The sequence below is a fragment of the Schistocerca piceifrons genome, chromosome 3 (assembly GCF_021461385.2).
Source record: "Schistocerca piceifrons isolate TAMUIC-IGC-003096 chromosome 3, iqSchPice1.1, whole genome shotgun sequence".
NCBI classification, from domain to species: Eukaryota; Metazoa; Arthropoda; class Insecta; order Orthoptera; family Acrididae; genus Schistocerca; species Schistocerca piceifrons.
This window is the reverse complement of record NC_060140.1, coordinates 332,393,590-332,417,077: the sequence shown is the minus strand read 5'-3', so window position 1 is coordinate 332,417,077 and position 23,488 is coordinate 332,393,590. Positions and strand designations below refer to the sequence as shown.

The following is a 23,488-nucleotide window of genomic DNA, read 5'->3' as shown; positions in this document are numbered from 1 at the left end:
ACCATATTGAATGGAAGCACACACAAGTTTTTATTTGTGGTGGAGCATAATAATAAAAATAAATAAACACTATCTAAAGTTTTCATTTGTTATTAAAACCTTGCACATCATCCCAAACACTAATGAAATCTCGGAAAACATACTTTTTGTAATAGTGTAGCACAGCTTCAATTTATGTAAGTGTCAGCATCATGGAACCGCTAAAAGCTGCTTTAATGTATATTTATTCGCAGGAAACCAGTTTTGGTTAAGTTACCATCTTTAAGTCACAATTTAACATTACATCCCATTAGCAAAAAGTTCTTTGGTGTCAAATACAAAAATGTTTTCAGTTGCAGCATCTTTGCCCAGCATATTTTTGGATACTCTGATTGCATTTACAACTAAATGCGTTTGTGTAGTTATCTACAGCCTAATTTTGTGTATCTACTTTTTCAATTTGTTTCTTCAGTACTGTTGCAAAGGATTTGAAAACAATAGAGGATACAGTTTCCTTAACTGTGGCTCTTTCTCATGATAGAATATGCATTCAGTTCCCCATTAACACCATAATTTTTTTTGTCTTTGACAACCAAGTGGATTCTGCATCAGATGGGTTGGTTCTATGCACAATTTATGCAACATTCTAGATTTGAATACATCATTCACAGATGAAACCATTTTTGCCACACGTTACTTGTACTTTTCATGCTAAGGTTATATGTCAATCTCGTTGCCACTTACATCAGGGGATGTACATCTTGGTCCTTAGAGAAATAAAAGCACCTTATACACTCAAGAGGAATGTGGGACTTAGAAGGAACTATAAATGGGACAGTCTCCATTCCTTTGCTTACACTTTTTATTGAATTCTATCGATTACATATTCCTTCAAAACTCTACTCTTCCTGGAGATCTGGCATTGAGATGATCATCAGATCTTTGAAAGTCAATACACTTACAAAAAAGCAGGACACTTGCAGTCTGGCAATAATTTCATATAACTACAATTTTTCATTTTTTAAAAAGGTTCTTAGCTTGGACATAAACAGTTTTCTCAACAATACTGCTCAGTCTTTGCGGTATCTTTTGTATGCAAAAGGAAGACAGTTTCACACCTTCTCTGTATCCACTTTATAATAGTAAACACATTCTGACATTTTATTTGAGTCATGCCAAACATGTTATTGATGATCATTATCTCAGCAGTACCAGCAAACTGATGCCTTTTGATTGGATGAGTATCATTACATCTGCTGAGTCACTTATTCATTCATTTCTTCATTCACATTGTTCTATAGATGTCACCAGAAAGAGAACATTCAGGGATGTGGAACGAAACCAGGTAGTGAGTTTTTCATGGAGCTTGGGTCCACAGCCATGAGAAATTATTTATGTGATGGTATCCCACCCATAAATGTCAGTTTTAGTGCATCTGTTGGACTATTGTACAATTTCTACCTTTAGCCATTTCCAAATATTCTGATAAAAAGCACTGATAATAATTTAGTGCATAAAAAAATCAACTGAAATTAAATGCAGTGACAAACTAAATGATAAATTATGCTAAGATTAATAAGGACTTACTGTACATTTGAAAACATAATATTTGTCGAACATCAGTGATGGTACATTACACCTTATATGATGCATCTACAGCCATTGTTCTTTTGAGTGCACCTGTTATATTTGTAAACTCTTATTATCTTTTTTTTTAAATCAGGGTACTTGAAAATGGCCAAAAACCAAAATTTTACTAAAGTACAACAATTAATGTAAAACTGACAGCTGAAAATAGGATGCAATCATTTAAACAAGTCAAGGTATGATTTAACAAAACACAAGGAAATCAGAGAAATTTAATGTGTATACTGCACTAACAATAAACTGTCATTATAGTGCTCAGTAGTGTTATGTTTATCACACCTAAATTTAACCACACAAATTACAAAGAAAGCTGTTACTTTTTCTTAAAAAGAAGAAGAAGAAGCTGTCACCCTCATTATACTAAGTAACTACTGTTTATCTGCTAAAGGTAGCTTAATATTTGTATGATTAGAATGGTATTCTTCAAAGGAAATATTTACCTCCGTCTGCAAACACCAGAGTCCCATTTATAACAAATGACTTATTATCAAGCAGCTTCTATGAACATCCCAAAGTAAAAAGCTGAGCAATATTTATATAACTATTGGCACACGACATATGTTGTTTCATAGGTGAATCTTGCTTCGATGTTCTGCCAGTTACAGGGCTGGTATAGGTGGTGGTAGAAGGGTGCATATGACAAGTCTTGCAGCTGGGACAATCACAGGAGCAAGAGCCACAGGGTGAGGTGGTGGTAGAAGGGTGCATATGACAAGTCTTGCAGCTGGGACAATCACAGGAGTAAGAGCCATAGGGCAGGGGAAATGGATGCATAGTGTCTGACAAGAATACTGCAGAGTTTGTGGAGAGGCAGCACAAAAAGCTGTTTTAGGAGTTGTGGGTTGGACCTCAGTATAAGGCACGAGTTTAGGAAGTCATAGCCTTGTCAAAGTAGCTGATTAATACATTCTTCTGTAGAATGAGTTTTTCCCTCTCATCACACCTGGTAAATTTTCCTTGGCCTGCGGTACTATGTGACTTTTCCAAACTCTCCCCATTTCCTAAACCTCTCCAGTCCTTTCTTTCATCCCTCTTTCTTTCCCTTCAGTGCTCCTGCCAGAAGAAGGAGCCACTGGCTCCAAAGGCTTGCACATTTCTTTAACATTTACATGCATTTTCTCTTGCTGTCATCACTTGGTGAGTATTTTTTTTTTATCCATCAAATATATTATATTTTCAAAAACTGACTGTTTTAGTTAATATGTGAACATAGGTATTCATAATTGTTATAGATTTCCAGGAAATACAATAACTAAAACTTTCTCATCCAAACTCACCTTTAAAATAAACTTGAGAAAGAAAGGAAGAAACATATTATTATAGCAGCTGAACTAAGTGTGAATGTGATGAGTCATGACAATGTCCGTCCCTGGTAGCTGAGTGGTCAGCATTACAGAATGGTTCAATTCCCAGCTGTGTTGGAGATTTTCTCTGCTCAGTGGCATCAAATTGAAAGACTTGAACTTGGCGAACGGTCTCCCCTATGGGAGACCCTCGTTACACAACATTTAGATTTTTTAGTCGTGACAATAGCTCAGAACAGTTTTTTGACTTAACTCAGAACATTTTTGTCAAGTCACTAGAGAAAATGCCCATTCAGCTACTTGTATAGACAATGTATTATCAAATTAGATGTTCAAAGTGAAAATATGATCTGTTTGGATTTACGAATTTTTTACAATTCTGTGTTGTTTATTCAGCTGCCAGGAATAAAGAAACCAAATACTAAGAATGGTTATATGAAAATAAACTTTTGTAAAAATAACTTGAACATATTCCATGACAAGACAGACACAGTAAAATGACATATAGATAACAGTGTGTCAAGTACTGAGAACTTCAATAATTTTTAAGAACATTTCTAGAGGTAACCAATGAATCATTCTCACCTAGGATCTTGCACCGCAAAGCCAAACGTAAACTAAACTGATTTACTCCAGGCTTAAAAAAAAATCTAGTGTGAGAAAATGTGAACTACATAATGTTCTGAAACACAATTAAAACTCTGACTTCATTAGCTACGTGAGACAGTAAGAAGTTATATTTAAAAGTGTTGTTAAAAGTGCCAAAAGAATGTCAAATGATGAGTTTATTTTAGGACATATGAATAAGTCTAAAGTAGTATGGTCTGTTATTAAATACAAATTAGGTACAATAGTTAACTATCAAGAAATTTAAAAAATAAAATGAAATACCAATATTATTGTAGGTTATATTCAAATATTTCAATGCTTTCATAAATTTCTCATAAATATATCAAACTCCAACAGAGGTATGATTACTTATCAAAACAGTGTGAATTTCTTTGGCCTGGATGGGAATAGTGAGCCATTGTGACATTTAGTAAGGAATCACACACCCACCAAAGAAAGTACATTTTTTGTGATAAAATAGTTCACCCTTTGCCTTAAAGAATCAATCTGTCATTTGAAAAATCCAACTTCCCTGATGTACTTAAGTATACAGAGATAAAAATACTACACAAAAAATGATCAAAAAAGGATTAGTGAACTTATACTCCTGTCTCTATCTTCCCAGTCTTATCCAAAGTATTTGATAAAATAGCTACAGTCCAGATAACAAATTTTATCACAAAAAATTATGATATTCTCAAAAACAAATGTGGATTCCCAAAAGGGAAAAGCACCTGAATGCAATTAATGAATTGATTGAAAAAAATCAGCTCATCACTGGACAAAATCAATAAAGCGGCATGTTTCTTCTGTGACCTTACAAAAGCTTTCAATTCAGTGACAGTCCATGCTACTTCACAAATAAGACAGATACACCATCAGACAAAGTGCTCTGTAGTGGCTTACGTATTATCTGACAAACAAGAAGCAAAGGAAAATCATAACATTTAATAACATGAATTATGATTCTTAGTGGAATACAATTTCACAAGGATTCCCTCAAGATTCAATCTTAGGGCTAATCTTGTTTCTCATTTATAATAATGATTTACCGCTCAATGTCAGAGTCCAACCAGTCTTGCTTGGCAATGATAACTCAGTACTTATTGAAAAACAAAATGTAAGAAAAATTTTGGATGGCACCATAAACACACTAAACAACCAAGATACATAGTTTCAACAAAATGGTCTTAAACTTAATGTTTCATTACACAACTTAAAACCAAATAGTCAAAAATCTGTTACACTAGTATCATACATAAAAATCAAGTTATGGAAAAAGCTCAGTCCATCAAATTCTTGGGACTAAACTTGAACAAAAATTTATACTGGCAATCACACATAGATTATTTAGCAGCAAAATAAACAGCCCTGCTATTGCAACAGAAGTACTATTTGGGGTAACAAATATAAACAGCAGGAAAGTGGCATACCACAGTTACTTTGAATCTACATAATTACGATGGTTAAATTGTTTTTTTTTTTTTTTTCTTTTTTTTTTTTTGGGGGGGGGGGGGGGGGGATTTCAAGCCACATGTTATGATGTCTGTTACTTCAAAAAAGAATCCTCAGAAAAATGTGTGTTGCTCCTCCAAGAACATCCTTTTGTCCATTATTCAATAACCTAAAAATATCATCAGTCCATTATTCAATAACCTAGAAATATCACCAGTCTCTGGATTGTACACATTTGTGATTACCATCTTACTACACAGAAATCCTGAGCTAGGTGAAGAAAACCATTTCAAATACAAGCACAACAATAGATGCAAAGAAAATTTCATTCTTTCAAAATACCACTTAAAACTCTACCAACAGGAACTCCAACACATGAGAATGAAAACGTACCTAAAACTCAAGGGTAGAGATGTACTGAGCATGTAGATAGGTTCACTGAAGATAAATCTTCATGATTTCCTGGTAGAAAAGTGCTAGTACTCAGTGGAGCAGTTTATGAATGATGAGATGACCACTTGCACAGACTGGCTTGTTTAGTATCACAGTGTCATAAATAATGTTGTATTTATAAAATAATACCTGGGAAATTTACACACCACTTTGTGGTGGTCATCACCAGCTGATACCCATACCTGAGTTTTCATTTTTCTGCAGCATCTCCATTATTGCATGGCAGTGCATTTGATGGCTTAGCAGATCAATTCTTGCGTTAAGAATAGGGCCACATAGATTACATATAATAGACAGTGGAGGGTGCATCTCTGATGTTTTTCATTTTCCTGTCTCTGATGTTAGTGCTCAAAATGTAAAGCAGCAACTGAGCTAGTTGTGCACCAGCGATTGCAACCATCTGCTGCATTGCACCAATTACACAGGTCAATGTTTAGGCTCTTTAGATTATTCTTGAATTGGACCTTATAGTGCTTCAGAGGAGTACCACAGGGACTTCTACCTTTGCTCACTTCACTATACAAAATTTAATGACTAAGTCTGTTGTTTCTTATCCACTGGACATGTCCAATGTGTGTTGGTGACCAGTAATGGTTGCTTCTAAAGTTTACATCTTTTACATCTTTGCCTTCTCAAGAATAGTAATGTTTGATACGAAATTACCTCATTTGATATTCATAATGTTTCTAAGCTTCTGTTGATTGCAGCATTCTGGTTTCTTAACATCACAGTCATACAGCACTTAGGTTTTGCAACCACAGAGCAGGGTAGGAGCAACACCTGCTTGATACACCATCAGTCTGGTGCATAGAGTCAATTGAACAGTGTTAAGGGTGGGTGTCGGTGACTCTTGGTCTGCCACACTTTCAAATACACGTGCCACCAGTTATGGTGCCACATTTCCTACAGCCATCACTGTGGCATGAGAGCACTGCTACAAATGATTAACCACTGCCAATGAGATGCAAGCATCCCCTCTCCAGAGCTCCAGCAGTAGATGTTCTTAAGTTCAAACACTCATGCACTGAGCCATTTTGTGTGTTTGCCAGGATGACCCGACATAGGAAACATCCAAAAGCAACATGTGTGGCATTAATTCTGTTCTCCATGTTGTTTTCTGATGAATATTTAGCTGATAATGTACTTCCCAGAAAGAGGAAGTGATTTACTTGTTAGAAACGTGTACAGGAACTAGAGATATTGAAATCCAAAAGACAGTTCCAGGAGCAAGTAACCTCATTTATGGATGTTGATAACAGGTCAAACCATTTACATGCAGTACTGCAGCGCTTTACACACAGTTGCAGTTCTGCAGGTGTGTGAGCTAGTGAAGCATCCTGCAGTGCAATTGCCTGGGTGAGACTCATAAATCTTTTAGAACACAGTCTGGATTGATTAAATAGCCCTCCATCATAGCTGTATTTAAGTCCACTAGTGTGATTGCTTCCAGATGATGTCTTATTAAACACAGCTGCTACGTGCAGAGCAAAAACATTTGCGTGAGGACACATCCTTGTTTGAGACCATTTGTAATAAGAAATATGTCACATGTTTCATTTTGGTAGAGCACTTGCCCAGACATGGGAAGCTTGAATGAATTGAACAGTGTTAAGGGTGGGTATCGGCCACTCTTGGTCTGCCACACTTTCAAATACACGTGTCACCAGTTATGGTGCCACATTTCCTACAGCCATCACTGTGGCATGAGAGCACTGCTACAAATGATTAAGCCACTGCCAATGAGATGCAAGCATCCCCTCTCCAGAGCTCCAGCAGTAGATGTTCTTAAGTTCAAACACTCAGACACTGAGCCATTTTGTGTGTTTGCCAGTTGAGTAACATTTACAGACTTTTATTGTGGCCAGGGCTCAACATCTCTGAATAGAAATTGTACTGAAGAGTGATAGACTTATAAATCTTTTGTTATCTATATACATTTCTAGATTCAAATCTACTGTTAACAATTGACACAGCAAATACAGCAATGAAGTTATGTATTATTTTACTATTCGATGTTACATATACAATAAATTAATATCTGAATTCTCTGTGCATGAACAGCATCTGTTCCTTGCTCCTGTATCCACTAAAAACCCAACAGCATGCAAAGGAAGATATAAGAAAGCGTAACCCAAATGTTTTAAGGCCTAACACATAACTTTTCTGTGCACAGTATCAAAGGTCTTTTTTAGGTCATAGAACACAAATACATTGACAGAAAAAATGCAATATCAAAAAATAATTAATGTACAGTAGTGAAATGTTGGGAACACATTTGTCTAGATAACATATTTAAGTGACTAATATTTATAGATCACAGGTTAATGTAAGTGTGTGATAAGCCATTGCAAATGTGAATTGCTGGTACATTAACAACCAATGTAAATGGCAGAATGTTGAATATGAGCATGCAAACATGCATGCATTGTATTTTACAGGTGCTGGATGTCAGTTTATGGGAGGGAGTTCCACGCCTGCTGCACTTTTGTCAGTCAATACATGCATAGCTAGTGCTGTTTGTGGATGATACTGGAGTTGTCATCTGATGACATCCCATATGTGTTTGATTGTAGGCAAATTTGGTGATTAAACAGTCCAAAGCAACACACATTAGAGTATGTTGAGTTACAACAGCTGCAAGTGGGTGAGTGTTACCCTGTCAGAAAACACCACCTGGAATGCTGTTCATGAATGGCAGCACAACAGGTCAAATCACTCGACTGACATACAAATTTGTGGTCAGGGTGCATGGGATAACCACAACAGTGTTCCTGCTGTTATATGAAATCGCATCCCAGGTGTAGGTCGAATGTGACTAGCATGCAGACATGTCGGGTACAGGTCCTCAACTGGCCTCCTACTAACCAACACACAACTGGCACTGGCACAGAGGTTGAACCAGATTTCATCAGAAAACACAACAGACCTCCACCCTGCCCTCCAATGAGCTCTCATTTGACACCACTGAAGTCGCAAACGGCGGCAGTTTGGGTTCAGTCTGATTCAGAGCTGTCCTTGAAATAACCAATTTGTAACAGTTTTTTTTCTGTCACTGTGGTGTCAGCTGCTGCTCAAATTGCTGCTGCAGATGCAGTACAATGTGACAGAGCCATAAGTTGAACACAATGGTCTTCTCTTTTTGTAGTGGCATGTGATCATCTGGAGTCTCAAGACCACTGCTGCCAGCAACCATGTACAGTGGCTACATTTCTGCCAGGACTTCCTGCTGTATCACAGATGGAACATCCAGCTTCACATAACCATATTACACAAACTCATTCAAATTCTGTGAGGTGTTAGGCATTTTTGACTAACATCACTTGTATGCGACTGGTGCAAAATTTGAATAGACACAATCTTTCAGTTTTGTTTATGTCACGTGACTACTTCTTGATGTCACCCTTTTTTTTCATCAATTCAGTAAAGGCTCATGTTATTCCTTGCACTTCTCCTGCAGTTGTCATGCACAGAGGATTATGTCAATAGTTCATCTGGAGGGGCAAAATCAGCAGCACTGAGATTAAGAAAGTACAGTCTCAGAAACAGTCTGGAGGTCATTCAACAGAACTGTACCAAAAATTTAATGAATCACAGAGTAAGAGTATGCCCCAGTAATTGCCACATATGCTACAGTCACTTTTTTAAAAAATATTGAAAATTTTGGAGTTCTTTAAGTCTGCTGGTACCTTATGGGTTTCTCACATTAAAAGAGACTGGGAGAAGAGTCTGGCTTTTGGAGACAAGACACTACTTTGAATGATCTCCATGGAGATGTTGTCAGGTCTTGTTGCTCAGTTTGATACTATCTAGAGCCTTGCTGAATTCATGAAATGTCAGTGAAACTGCCACCCAAGTTTGTGTTGGATGTTGTGGAACATGTATGAGAAAGTGTCAGAGGCAGAACAATTTTCCAAGGGTGAGATGAAATGCTGTTTCCAGTAAAACAAGATGTCCTGACTTACAGTGAGAATGCTCATACTTGTGGCAGCTTTCAGAGTTCCTGATGAAGAATGAAGTGATCCACATATTTTTCTTATTCAAGTGTAAAAATTCTGCAAGTCCCTGGAATCTAAGAGACTTTGAAGTTTGGGAGTTCCTTGGTTTTCTGTTGATTCCAGTCATTCTTGATTGTTCTTATTTTAGCCAAACATTTCTGCTTGAATCCTTAAAGCCATCTTTTCTTTTCCATGGAGGATGGATCTTGAGCAAGAGACAGGTAAGCATCCCATTTGACATTTATGAGATTCTTAATCCCCTCATTGTTGTCATCAAATGAGTCATTTCTCTTCTTTGCATCAGAACTAATGAGATCCTCTGCAGTCTTTCTGAAGATGTTTTTAAAGTGGCCTGCCCTGTTCAGTATTTTTGAGTTAACTGTTGTACTGCTAAGTCAATCCAAAAGCATGTCTTGCAAGAGAGAACAAAACTTTTTCATTTCTGCAGGGCGTGTATGTAGAATTTTCTTGTGGAAGGTTTTGAGATGTAGGATCATGGTTTATGATGGACAGAAATCCTTTCAGATGGCTAACCAGCTGTTGGTGATCAGTCCTGCAGTCATCACTGTCTTGAGCTGTGTCTGTGATCAAGACATCATTTTTGTCACACTGCCGAGTGATGAAATAGTCAATGAAATGCCAGTGTTTGGACTGTGGATGCATCCACATAGTCTGTCTTATACTGATTAGCTAAGCGGAATTGTCAGTTGGTAATAAAAAGTTCATGCTCATGTGAAGACCAAGAAATGGCAGCCCACTTGCACTGCAGATTCCAACATCTTGATTAACCCTGCTGTTTCCCCAAAAACGACTCTCTCTTCCTACTCTAGAATTGATGTTACCAAGAAACACAAGTTTATTTTTGGTAGATATCTTGATGATAATTCTGCGCAGTTGCTTGTAGAACTGATTTTTTGTATCCTCTTTACTGTCTAAAGTGGGAGCATAGGCAGAGTTTAGAGTGACAAAGCAATCTCCAGCAAGGGGAATTAGAAGAATCATAATTCTTTTACTGATAGCAACAGACATTAATCAATATTGCTTCACTATTTGCTGCAAATCCTACACTGAGGACCATGGTTCTCCTGCATCCTTTCCTTTCCGGAAGATGGTGTACCCTGAGCTGACCTCGCTAATGTCTCCTTCACCTGATAGTCTGGTTTCACTTTAGGCAGCAATGTCTATATCTAATCCAGCTGTCTCAAGGATGATGAGAGTTGTTCTTCTTTCTGGTCTGTTACTTAAGTCCAGAAGAATACGGACATTCCATGTTCCTATAGCTATAGTCCTCTTCCTTATTGTAGCACTGTCCTTGCTGGTGGAGAGGTCTGCACATTCTTGTGAAGCTATGCCAGTAGTGTAGCTACTTGCACAGCCTCCTAAGCCAGACAGGTCTCAATGGATGACCCTGAAGAATTGTGTTCCAGAATGCCCTTTCTCTCTATTCATCCCTTTCTGTTGTTTTTTTTTCCCAATGCCCTAGGACCCAACAGAGAAGTGGAAGGAAGAGGAACATCTCATACCAGATATTCCAAATGATCATTTAGGCAGAAGAGGTTATGACAGATGAACTGGGTGTAAATCCACTGCTCTACTGTCTTGGAGGGAAGAGTTCCCTCCTGACCATTGCAGTTCTAATGTCTGAAATCACATGTCTCATACCCTTGTGCTGTGATGGTATTGTGCTAAGTGATTTGAAATGTATCAAATAGCTCATGCCATTGGCTTATTATCAAAAAAAAAAAAAAAAAAAAAAAAAAAAAAAAAAAAAAAAAAAAAAAAAAAAAAAAATGCTTGTTTTACATGGAAAATTTACTATGAGAAGACTCTGAGAAAGAGTCAGTCATAAAAACAATTTCCTCAGCAATGTAGAGGCTACATTTCAAAATAATTCAACTGATTTGGTAAGTTGACATGTTATTGTGGATGAGATGAGGATCAATTACTTAACATTAGAAAAGAAATTGCAATCAAGTCGGTGAATAAAAGCCAGTGATCCTGAACCAAAACAATCAAAGCCAATTCCACCTGCCAGAAAGATTATTTCCAGTGTTTCCTTGCAAGAAAACGCTGTTCAAAAAGTATTTGATCTTATTTTTTATTGCTGAAAGCAACAATGGTATCATGGTGTGTGCACTTTCTATGTTTGTAGGCATACATAGTGGACGTGTCTGATTTTTTCACAACTGTGGAAACAACCAATCACTGGCTAGCCATTGACAAGTGAACATGTGAAAGTGATAGTCACCAGATTTTGTATTGTGGGCAAAATGACTGAAAAGTGGAACAACTTTACTGCATCAAATTTTGTTTTAAGCTCGGTGATTCTCAATTTGAAACAATCTGCAATATTTGACAAGTGTTTGGGGATGAAACAATGGATACCACACAGATAAACAAGTGGTAAAACTGCTTCAAAGATGGCAGTGGAAAGTTAAGCATGTTCAGTTAGGCCCTCAACATCCACATATGAGGTTGTTATCGATCACATAAGGACACTGATGATGCAGGGTAGATGAATCAAGATAAGAGAACCTGCAGACATGATTAAAATTAGTACTGGATCCATTCATTCCATTTTAACAGAATGTATGGACCTCATGAAGATTTCAGCATTATCTATGCCCGAGTTGCTAACAACTGAGCAGAAACGACTTCATTCAAAGGTTGCACAGGACATGCTGGATAATATGAACAGTAGTCATAACTTTCTTAACATAGAGATCACTGGAGATGAGTCTGGGGTTTATGGGTACAACCCAGAAACAAAGTTGCAGTCATTGCAATGGTAGTGTCCACCATCCCTAAGACTCAAAAAAGCAAGGCAGGTCTGCAGCAGTGTAACAGTAATGCTAACAGTCTTTTTTGACTCCAGTGGCTTGGTCCATGATGAGTACACTCCAGATGGTATTAACGTTAAGGAGCACCACGAAGGGGTTCTGCATCACCTTCATGAAGCAGTGAGATGCAAATGGCCAGACTTGTGGCCAGTGGGCAGTTGCCTCATTCACTGCAATAAAGAACCTGCTCATTGTCCTCCATTAATTGTGTTGGGATGGGTGTGTAGAAGCTGGAGGGGACTACTTTGAAGGTGAATAGACTGATTTTGTCAGTAATAGTTAGATACTTTATGAATAGTCCTCATTTGAATAGCCTTCATTCTAACTACTACAAATGTCATCTGGACAAAATAAATGAAAGCTACGCAAAAAAGAAGAAAAACAATAGAAAAGTGACTAAATTTTAATACTCTTTGAATACCAACCTGCCTGACTAATTTTCTCTGGATTGATAACCACCTTCCGAAGTTTTGTTGGGACACAGACATGTGAGAAATATCTCCAAGCACTCTTCATTAAGGCTACCTGCAAGACAGTGTCCATTAGAGCAACCCAGTTCTTGGTGAAACAAACTTTGGCTCCACTGTCTGCAAAAAATGTAATTTGTTCAGTTATTCATCAAATATCCACTATGATTTAAACTAAAAGGGAGAAAAATTATTGCACACATGAAATAAAGAGTGAGAAACTATATCTTGTCAGAACGTTTGTATGTACATAATTGAAGAAATTTATTATATACTGTTATATGACAAACAGACATTAAATATTTTGCATTAGTTTTCATACCATCTAATTCCAATATTCCTTTAAACACTCCTGTGTACTGATATCCTTGTAAGTGCAAATCCAAGTACACATCCTTACTCTTGAGTAATGGTACAGCACTTTGTTGACCAGTCTGAGAAGCATTATTCATGGTAATAAATTCCTTGTCTGGTTCCTGACAGACAAATATGTGACCAGACACAACTATTTCATCACTTTCACAAATAACAAATTGCCCTTCTGTAAAGAGGATCTCGACACTGAAAGTGAGCTTCCCTGGAATGAAATATGCAATGTTTTTATTCTTTAATATTATTCCCAAATAAAGTTACTGGAATGGTTATCCATGTGTCTTAATGTTTAATTTTTAAAAAGCTACCATAAAATTAAGATACCAAGCTCACTAGTAGTCAGTACACAATTCTGTCATCAACAGTTGCTTCTAAGTTAGAAAACATCATTATCAATCGAGAGAGAGACCAGGATGGAATAACAACAATATGCAAAGAACACATTGATGCTTAGCACAAAGAGGAGGAGTTGAGTCACAGAGGAACACATTGAAGAATAATGCTGGAAATATTTCAGCTTTTGGACAAAGCACTTCTTCAAAAGTAGGAACTCTCACACATTCACACGAGAATGACTCATACACATGGCCACCATCACTGGTCACTAAGGCTTGACTGTGGCTATGACTGACACGAGCTGCAATGTAGTGTGTGTAAGGAAGAGGTGTTGGGTGTGGAGATGCAGGGACAGCAGAGGAAACGCTACTTCTTTCTGTGGGAGTGTGCAGGGATGTGGTAGAGGCAGGATATCTCTCGTCATACCCTGAGATGAGAGTATTCTCTCCATTATCCTCCCTACCCCTCTCACCATGGTATTCCACTGTCTATCCAACCTATACAAATCTTTGGCCATACCTTCTCCACCCCTGCTCATAACCCTTTGCCTCATGGATCATTTCCCAGCAGTAAATATAGATGGAAGACCTGTCACATTCATCCTTTCACTATCATCTAGTCTACCCCTGACAATGGTATCTCATAACAATTCATCTCACCCCCTTCCTACCACAAGCACAGCCACCCCATGCTGCACCTAACAGCCCTATCCTGTCCCTGCCACATCTCTGCACACTCCCACAAGAAGAAATAGCATCTTCCTCTGCATTTCCAGTCCTTCATCACCCCATAACTTTTCCTTACTCCCACCACCCACCCCAGCTAGATTGCTGCTCAGGTCAGATGCAGTTGGAATCAACATTTAGTGCTCAGTGCAGTGGCCATGCACACACGAGTTGTTCTGTATGAATAAGGTCTTTGTCTGAAAGATGAAATATTTTTAGTATTCACTCTTTTTCAATGTGCCTGTCTACAGCTCAGTGCCCCTGTTACATGGTGAATAGCCTTATCGGTAATACAAAGTCATGAACAATCCTACAAATAAATAAAAGTTAATGTTTGTCATAATTGAAAGCCATGAGATGATCAAGAGACATTAAATTACTGAATCTTAGGTATCATAATAGCTTTTCTTATTTGAAGAGAACTGTAAGAAATGAGAAGTCAGAAGAAAGCCATCAGTAAAAGAGTAAATGTGCCACAACCCAATGTCAATCAAGGGTGTCAGTAAAAAAGAAAGTGGTGATACAGAGAAAGTAATAAGGATTTATATATGTACATTTCAATAAAAATGTGGAAGAGAAAAACAACAGTCCTGCACAGGAGAAATACAATAGGGCCAAGTGAAATGGGTTAAGAGGCAAAATATTAATGTGACAATGGAAATAGGAAATGTTTTTGTGCCAACAACAAATGTGTTGTATGTCATGACAACCACTTCACATGTATCTGGGGTTGGGGAGGTGAGTTAGACAAAAGTCCATTAAGGAAGCAGTCAGTCCATATCCTGAGTACACTTTACAATATGAACTTATGTATGGTATGCATATGTGATACAGATGATCATATAAAATTAATCATTTCATTCAGTATGGATTCGAACATACTCAACAATACTATGAAAAGAACAGTTGCTACTCACCATATAGCAGAGATGCTGAGTTGCAGACAGGCACAACAAAAACATTGTCAGAAAGTGAGCTTTTGGCCAACAAGACCTTATTGGCAATAGACAACATAAACACACATGCTCAAGCAAATGCAGCTCACACACACATGATCAGAGTCTCTGGTTGTTGAGGCCAGTGCGCAAGCAACAGTGGATGATGGGAGAGGCAGTCAGGCAGTGTACATACGGATGAGGTTGGAATGACGAGGGGGAGGAATAGTAGGGTAAGGGTGAGGGGTGGCAAAGTGCTGCTTGTGGGAGCATACAGGGAAAAGCTGGAAAGAGAATAAGGCAGCTAAATGAAGTCAGGCAGTTAGACAGAGGGAAGGGGAGGATGTACTGGAAAAGAAGAGAAGTAAAAAGACTGTGGGTGCACTGGTGGAATAGAGGGTGCTGTAGTGCTGGAATGGGAACAGCGAAGTGGCTAGGTGGGTAAGGACAGTGACTAACAAAGATTGAGGCCAGAAGGGTTATGGGAATGTAGGATCTGCTGCAGGGTGAGTACCCACCTGAACAATTCAGAAAAGCTGGTGTTGGTGGGAAGGGTCCAGATAGCACATGCTTAAAGCAGTCACTGAAATGAGGAACGTCATGTTGGCAAGTGTGCTTGGTTGTTTCTTGGCCACAGTTTGTCAGTGGTCATTCATACGGACAGACGGCTTATTGATTGTCATGCCCACACAGGGAGCAGTGAAGAGGTTGCATCTCAGCTTGTAGATCACATCTGGTTTCATAGGTAGCCCTCCCTTTGATGGGGTAGGTGATGCTTGTGAGCAGACTGGAGTAGGTGGTGGTGGCACAATGTATGGGACAGCTCTTGCTGTGAAGTAGTCATTGAAGTGAAAAACATCGTGTTGGGCAGCATGCTCAGCTTTGTTGATGGTCATTCATGCAGACAGAAAGCCTGTTGATTTTCATGCCCACATAGAATGCAGCACAGTCATTGCTGCTCATCTCGTAGATCACGTCTGGTTTCACAGATAGCCCTGCCTTTGATGGGATATGTGATTCTTGTGACCCAACTGGAATAGGTGGTGGTGGCAAGATGTATGGGACAGGTCTTGCATCTAGGTCTATTCCAGGGATATGAGCCATGAGGAGCAGGTGTTGTGTTGGGATGGACTAAGATATTGTGTAGGTTTGATGGGAGGTGGAATACCACCTTCCTGTGCCACACGAACTTGTATCTCATCCTACCAACCACTTACCATTGCCCACTCCTTGTCCTCTCCATTCCAATTTGCATGTAATAGCTTCACCTCATCTCATCCCTCTTCTTCACACTTATCCACCAGACAGACCTGTAACCAACACTACAATCTTTATGTTTATTTTTTCTTTGATCTCACTGTGTCTTCACACCAATTTCTGTTGGTTTTTGCATTGCACTATCTGCTACTTCCTCAAATTTCATCTCGTTTTCCCTTACTTCATCAGTTTCATTCTTCTTGTGATTTTTCCTGTTTGGGTGTATTTTTGCAAAATTTTTCGGACATATTTCTACATTATTTAAGTATTTTTGCGTGTTTTTATCCATCACCATGGATCATTGCTCCTTCCATCTGCTTCAATACAGAAAAACTTCCTTATCCCTAGCCAAAACCAGTCTCACATACTATTCCTGAGTTGTTACTTGGCTCATTGAATCCCTCCAAATAGCCTTACCATCATTTATTCATATCCGGCTACCACTCTTTCTTCCACAATGACTTCCATCTATTCAGATTTTGTCAATCCTTAGCCTTCACCAACATAGCCCTGCAAAACCATATCAATCAGGCCCAAACCTCCTTGCAACACTTCCTCTCCATCTGAAAAATTCTCCTGTTATGCAATCCCAAATTCCTGGATCCCATATAATACACTGAAACTCTTGCCCTCCAGGAACTATAACAACATGCCCAATGCAACCTCAAAAAACTCTTCACTCTGTTCACTTCCTACTCCTGCTTTGGACTACCATTGTCCATCAACTCTACAACAACTTAACTTCCCCCACACCCCCTCATAGCAGACAATCCCTGTCTTGCAGACCTACTACATTTACTCCACCCTCAAAAAATTCCTCCCACCTTCATACAGAATCTGTAACCTAAACAGACCCAAAACATAGTCATGAATCTTTCCTCCAAAAGCCTTAGACCTGCAGAAGTATCAGTCCTTTCCAAAGGCCTCACGTTTTGTCCCACTCTCAAATTCAATAATGCTGGATTTGTTAAAGACATTCTCTCCTTCTCCCAGTCCATACAGTGGGAACACTTTTTTGCCATGGACCCTACTAATCAAACTCAACCGAAGATGAATATTGAACTCTTCCTGACTCAGTTCACCCCTCCATCCAACTGTGATCCACCCCTACTGTCCCCAAATCACAGCCTGTTAACTTTCCAGAATTTATTAACCTCAAATCTTGCCTCACCATCATTCCCAAAATCCCTCAATATGAAAACAAATCTTACATTCACAGAAAAAACTGCAGTTCTGCACCGAAAAAACCACAATTCACTACCTAAAAACTGATCCTGGCCTTATAAACCTGCTCACAAAGGCTCCACCACAAGGATTACCTGGCAGAAGGACTCCACCAACTGTCAGATTCATCCACCTACAGCCCCTACCACAGTGACCCCATTCTTGAAATCCAGCAGGATCTCAAGTCTCTTCTCAAATCCTTCAGTCCATCCCAGATCCTCTCCCCGAGTCCATCTCTCTATTCACCCCTACTACTACCCACACCCATATCTTCTACATGCTTCATAAAGCCCATAAACCTAATGACCCATGACACACTATTGAGGCCAGTTACTGTGTGCCCAAGCCTATTACCCACAACCTACCCCCAAAATAAAAGATACCAATCATTTCCTCCAACAACTCTCCATGCTTCCTATTCCCTTACCACTGGTGCATTGTGTGTCACTATTGCTGCCACCTCCCTTCACACTAACATCCCTAATACCCATGGCATTACAGCTACTGAACACTACCTTTCTCAATGCCCAACAGATTCCAAACCTACAACCTCCTTCCAAATTGCCATGACCAACTATATCCTGATCCACAATTACTTCTCCTTTGAAGGTATTGCCTACAAACAAATCTGGAGTATGGCTATGGGCACCTGCATGGCACCATCCTAAGCTAACCTATTCATGGGCCATCTATAGGAATCCATCCTAAACACTGAGAATCCCAAAACCACTCAGCTGGTTCAGAGTCATTGATTACATCTTTGTAATCTGGCCCTACTCAACCCAACAAGCCAACTTCCTCCATGTTGACTTCCACCTCAAAGATGGCCATATCAGTACCTCCATCCATATCAAACCTACCAACCACCAGCAATACCTCCACTCCAATGCCTGTGATCCACTCCACGCCAAGAGGTCCCTTCCATACAGCCTAACCACTCAGGCCATCGCACCTGCAGTGGCAAGCATTCGCTCTTGAAATCTACCAAGGGTCTCACTGAGGCTTTCACAGACCACAATTACCTCCCAACCTTGTACAAAAACTGATCTCATGTGCCTTATCTCTCCAGTCACAAACCACTTCCCAAAGTTCCACTATCCAGCCACAGAGGAGCATTCCCCTGATGACTCAGTACCTCTCAGGACTGGAGCCACTGAATCACATTCCCCATCAGGGTTTCAGCTACTCCTCTTCGTGCCCTACTATCCTTACCACTCCTCACACCATGGTAATCCTCCACCCACTGAACCAACACTATATCCTTGCCCATTGCTACACAACCCCTGCTGCCAAAACTTGCCTCATGGCTCATATTCCTGTAATAGAGCTAGATGCACGTTCTGTCCCATACAGCCTGCTACCACAACTTACTCCAGTCTGGCCAAAAGCATCACCTATCCCATAAAAGGCAGGGCTGCCTGTGAAACCAGTCATGTGATTTACAAGCTAAACTGCAACTACTTTGATGCATTTTACAAGGGAATGACAACCAACAACCTGTCTGTCCACATGAATGGCAACTGACAAACTGTTACCAAGAAAGAGCTGGACCATCCCGTTGCTGAGCAAGCCACTGAACATGATGTTCCTCATTTGAATGACTGCTTCAAAATGTGTGCCATCTGGGTCATTCCTGCCAACACAAGCTTTTCTTAATTGCACAGGTGGGAACTGTTCCTGCGATATATCCTATATTACTGTAACCCTCCTGGTCTCAACCTTCGTTAGTCATTCTCCTTACCCACCTAGCCCCTTACCTGTTCCTCATCCAGCACTACACAGCCCTCTATTTCATCACTGCATGCACGGTCTCTCAGATTTTCTTCTTTTCTGCTGCTAACACCCCCCCCCCCTTCGTCTAATGTGCCGACTGGATGTAGCTGCCCTACCATCTCTCCACCTCATCCATGTAGGCTCCCACAAGCAGCAGTTTATTGTCCCCCACCCTTACCCTGATATCCCTCCCTCTCCCTGCCCCAGCTTCCTGACTGCCTCTCCCACCATCAGCTGCTGTGCACAGCCTGCCCTCAACAGCCAGACACTGTGGTCATGTGTGTGTGGGAGTTGTGTTTGCGTGAGTATGTGTGTGTATGTTGTCTGTTTCTGACAAAAACCTTGTTGGCCAATCGCTCACTTTCTGATAGTCTTTTTGTTGTGCCTATCTGTGACTCAGCATCTCCCCTATATGGTGAGTAGTAGCTACCCTTTACATAATGTTGTTACATTCCATCCTGGATATACCATTGTTTCATTTTGTTTTAAATAATTGAAGCATTTCTTTTGGGCTGTTGTCATATGCAATACATACTGGTATGTATAACAAATAGCAATAAATCTCCATCATTTCATGATATATTTTCAAAAAGAGGAGTTATTTTGAAATAAAAAAGAAAGATCAGTGTATATGTTTCACACTGTTGTCTTGTATTACATAATGTATTGATTCAAAATGAGTTGACATATAAGTTTCTGAAGTTGTAAAAAAATTAATGTAAAATGTTTTGGATTGAAATTTATTATTCTGTATTTAGGTATCTGTTAATTGTTCATAAAAATGTAATATGTTTCATTGAAAGCATAATTTAAAGAAAAAATAACAAAAGTTCCACATTACATAAAATTACTACACAGACAGAAGTTATCTGGACTAAATGCCAACTGTCGCATGAGTGGAAACATTTTGTTAGCTATTGATAAAAGCATAATATATTTTGACAAAAAAATATTTATTTCAAAAACACTGTTTGCAAAAGAAACTAAAAAAATGTACAACTTTCAAGTATAAATTTGAAATTAATTTAAACAACAATTATTACCCTTTTGTAGCACCAACTAATAAGTTCCAAAAATGTATACTTCTCTAAATTTATGTTTTAATCATAAAATTACTGTAATTAAGAAGTGTATTGCTTGAGAAGGTTTTGGCATGAACAACTATGCTGTAAATAGAAGTAAATCATACCAAGTGCATTCAGATGCTCAGATGTTATTCAGCAGATCAGTTGTTCAGATTGTTAAGAAGAGCTTTGTCAAATCTTATTTTGATGTGGATTTTAATTTTGTTGACATTTTAAAATGTTTAAAAGAATTATGGACAGAAATAATCATCAAGAGTTAAAATGGTGAACAGTGTTTCAATCAGTACAAGAACAAACATACTTCTGTAGACAATGGCTAGATATCAAATGAAAATGATCCACAAGAGAGTCAGAAAATATAAGTGAAAATATTCTAGTATTTGTAAATGAGGGTAATTTGTAATGTAAGAATTGATAGCGCATCATGTCCACCCAATCTGTCATGTGACATCCTTTCATGGTCAGCTAATCTTGGCCAGTCTCTCACTACACCACGAATACGTTTCACATCTCTGCCAGTGTTGGCTGTATGGTTATATTGCTTTCTTTGTCATCCTGTCAGTCAGCAATCCTGCCAATTGTGAAGTGCACTCGGCTGTTTGGTTCTTAAATGCTGCTCAAATTCACAGCAGCTTTTCGAAGTTTATGGTGCAGGTTTAATGAATGATGGAAATGTGCATAAATGGTGTAGGCTGTTTAATGAAGAAAGGGCAAATGTTCATAATGAAGAATGATCTGGATGACCTAGTGTCATGAATGAAGACTTGTTAGAAGAAACTGGTGAGACAATTCGCCAAAATAGACACTTTGCTATTGATGAGCTGCATCAGAAATTTCCACAAGTTTCAAGGTCAGTAGTTTTATCATGCTGTTACTGACTAACTTCAGAACAACAAAAATGTGTGCGAGATGGGTGCCAAAAATGTTGACAGAAGAACACAAAACAAAGCAAATGACACATTCTTTGTTCATTTTGGAGTGTTGTCACAAGGATGGTGACAAATTCTTGCATCACACTGTGACCGGTGATGAAACATGGATTGCGCATTACACTCAAGTGAGAAAATACCAATGCGGTGAGTGGCATCATTCGAACTCCCTGATCAAGCCATGAAAATTCACACAACAACCTGCAATATGGAAATGCCAAGTTTTTAGGGACCGGAAAAGCATTCTCCTGTTCAACTTTTTACTAAGAGGGATGTCAATAAATGCTAAGAGGTATTGTGAAACATTATTATGGTGTAGGCACGTTATTCAAAATTGCCAGCAGGGACTGCTCTCTAGTGGTGTCTAACAGCTTCATGACAATGCTCGGCCTCACACTGTGGCAAGAAAAAAGACACAACTGAACAAGTTTCATTGGGATCATCCACCATACAGCTCTAAGTTAGTACCATCAGACTTTCATCCATTTCCAGAACTGAAGGCATTTCTTCATGGAAATCACTTGGAAAATGATGACATGTTAAAAGAAACTGTTACTATGTACTTTGACAGTCAGGTGGCAGAGCTCTTTGATGCTGAGATCCAAAAGCTGATGCCATGACCTGACAAATGTCTAAATGTTCATTGGGACTATGCTGAGAAGTGAAAAAATGTCCATGTTGTAGTTTGTGATACAATTTACATTAATAAATAACATTTCTCTTACTTCATTACAAATTGATCCTTACTTTAAAAATTACCTTTTTAGTTTATTCCCAGCAATAATTAAATAGTGCCACATGAGTTTTTGAAATGTACCAAAATATATTTACAATAATTAATGTTCAGTTTTATGATTATCATCATTCTGGAGGAGGTCACAGTACAATAAGTGATCTGTTGTCCAGGATGAATATTAGAATACGCACGGTTTACATGGATACACATCTGGAAACACTGTAAGATTTCAGATTTATTATATAATGGTAAGATAGAGATTTTTGAAATAGAGTTTAAACTAGAACACATTTTCAGGGACATATGTGGACTCTGACCACAATTTACTGGTTGTGAACTGTAGATTAAAGCTGAAGAAACTGCAAAAGGTAATAATTTAAGGAGATAGGACCTGGATAAACTGAAAGAAACAAATGTTGTAGAGAGTTTCAAAGGGAGCATTAGCGAACGACTGACAAGAGCAGGGGAAAGGAATACAGTACAAGAAGAATGGGTAGCTTTGAGAGATGAAATAGTGAAGGCAGCAGAGGATCGCATAGATAAAAAGATGAGGGCTAGAAGAAGCACTTGGGTAATTTAATTGATGAATGGAGAAAATATAAAAATGCAGCAAATGAAGCAGGTGAAAGGGAATACAAAAGTCTAAAAAATCTGCTTGACAGGAAGTAAATGGCAAAGCAGGAATGGCTAGAGGACATATGAAAGGATTTTGAAGGATATATGACTAAGCAATGATAGATACTGTCTATTGGAAATTTAAGGAGGCCTTTGGAGAACAGAGGAGCATCTGTATGAATATCAAGAGCTCAGATGGAAAACCAGTCCTAAGTAAAGAAGGGAAAGCTGAAACATGGAAGTATACAGAGGTACTACAGAAGGGAAATGAACATGAAGCAATATTATAGAAAAGGGAGAAGATGTATATGAAGATGAAGTGGGAGATATGATACTGCAAGAACAATCTGATACAGCACTGAAAAAACTAAGTCGAAACAATGCCCCATGAGTAGATGACATTCTGTCAGAGCTACTGATAGCCTTTGGAGAGCCAGCCATGACAAAATTCTTCCATCTGGTGTGCAAGATATATTAGACAAGTGAAAAACCCTCAGACTTCAAGAAGAATATGATAATTCCAATTTCAAAGAAATCAGGTGCTGACAGGTGTGAATATTGCTGAACTATTAGTTTAATGAATGATTGCAACATACTAACATGAATTCTGTACAGAAGAATTAAAATTTGGTAGAAGGGAACATCAGGGAAAATGAGTTTGGAGTCAAGAGAAATGTAGGAACTTGTGAGGCAATACTGAGCCTATGATTTATCTTAGAAGGTAGGTTAAGGAAAGGCAAAACTGCATTTAT

At 38.7% G+C, this 23,488-nt stretch overlaps 1 protein-coding gene across 1 annotated transcript in view; it reads right to left on the bottom strand.

The window, feature by feature from the left end:
* Window positions 1-23,488, bottom strand: part of LOC124788632 (fatty acid synthase-like) — a 507,799-nt gene that overhangs the window by 165,887 nt on the left and 318,424 nt on the right. The window contains exons 17-18 of the mRNA XM_047255903.1: window positions 13,072-13,326; window positions 12,708-12,869 (exon numbers count right to left, since the gene is read on the bottom strand). Of these exons, the coding sequence (XP_047111859.1) occupies window positions 12,708-12,869; window positions 13,072-13,326 (417 nt within the window). The remainder of the gene's footprint in view (window positions 1-12,707; window positions 12,870-13,071; window positions 13,327-23,488) is intronic.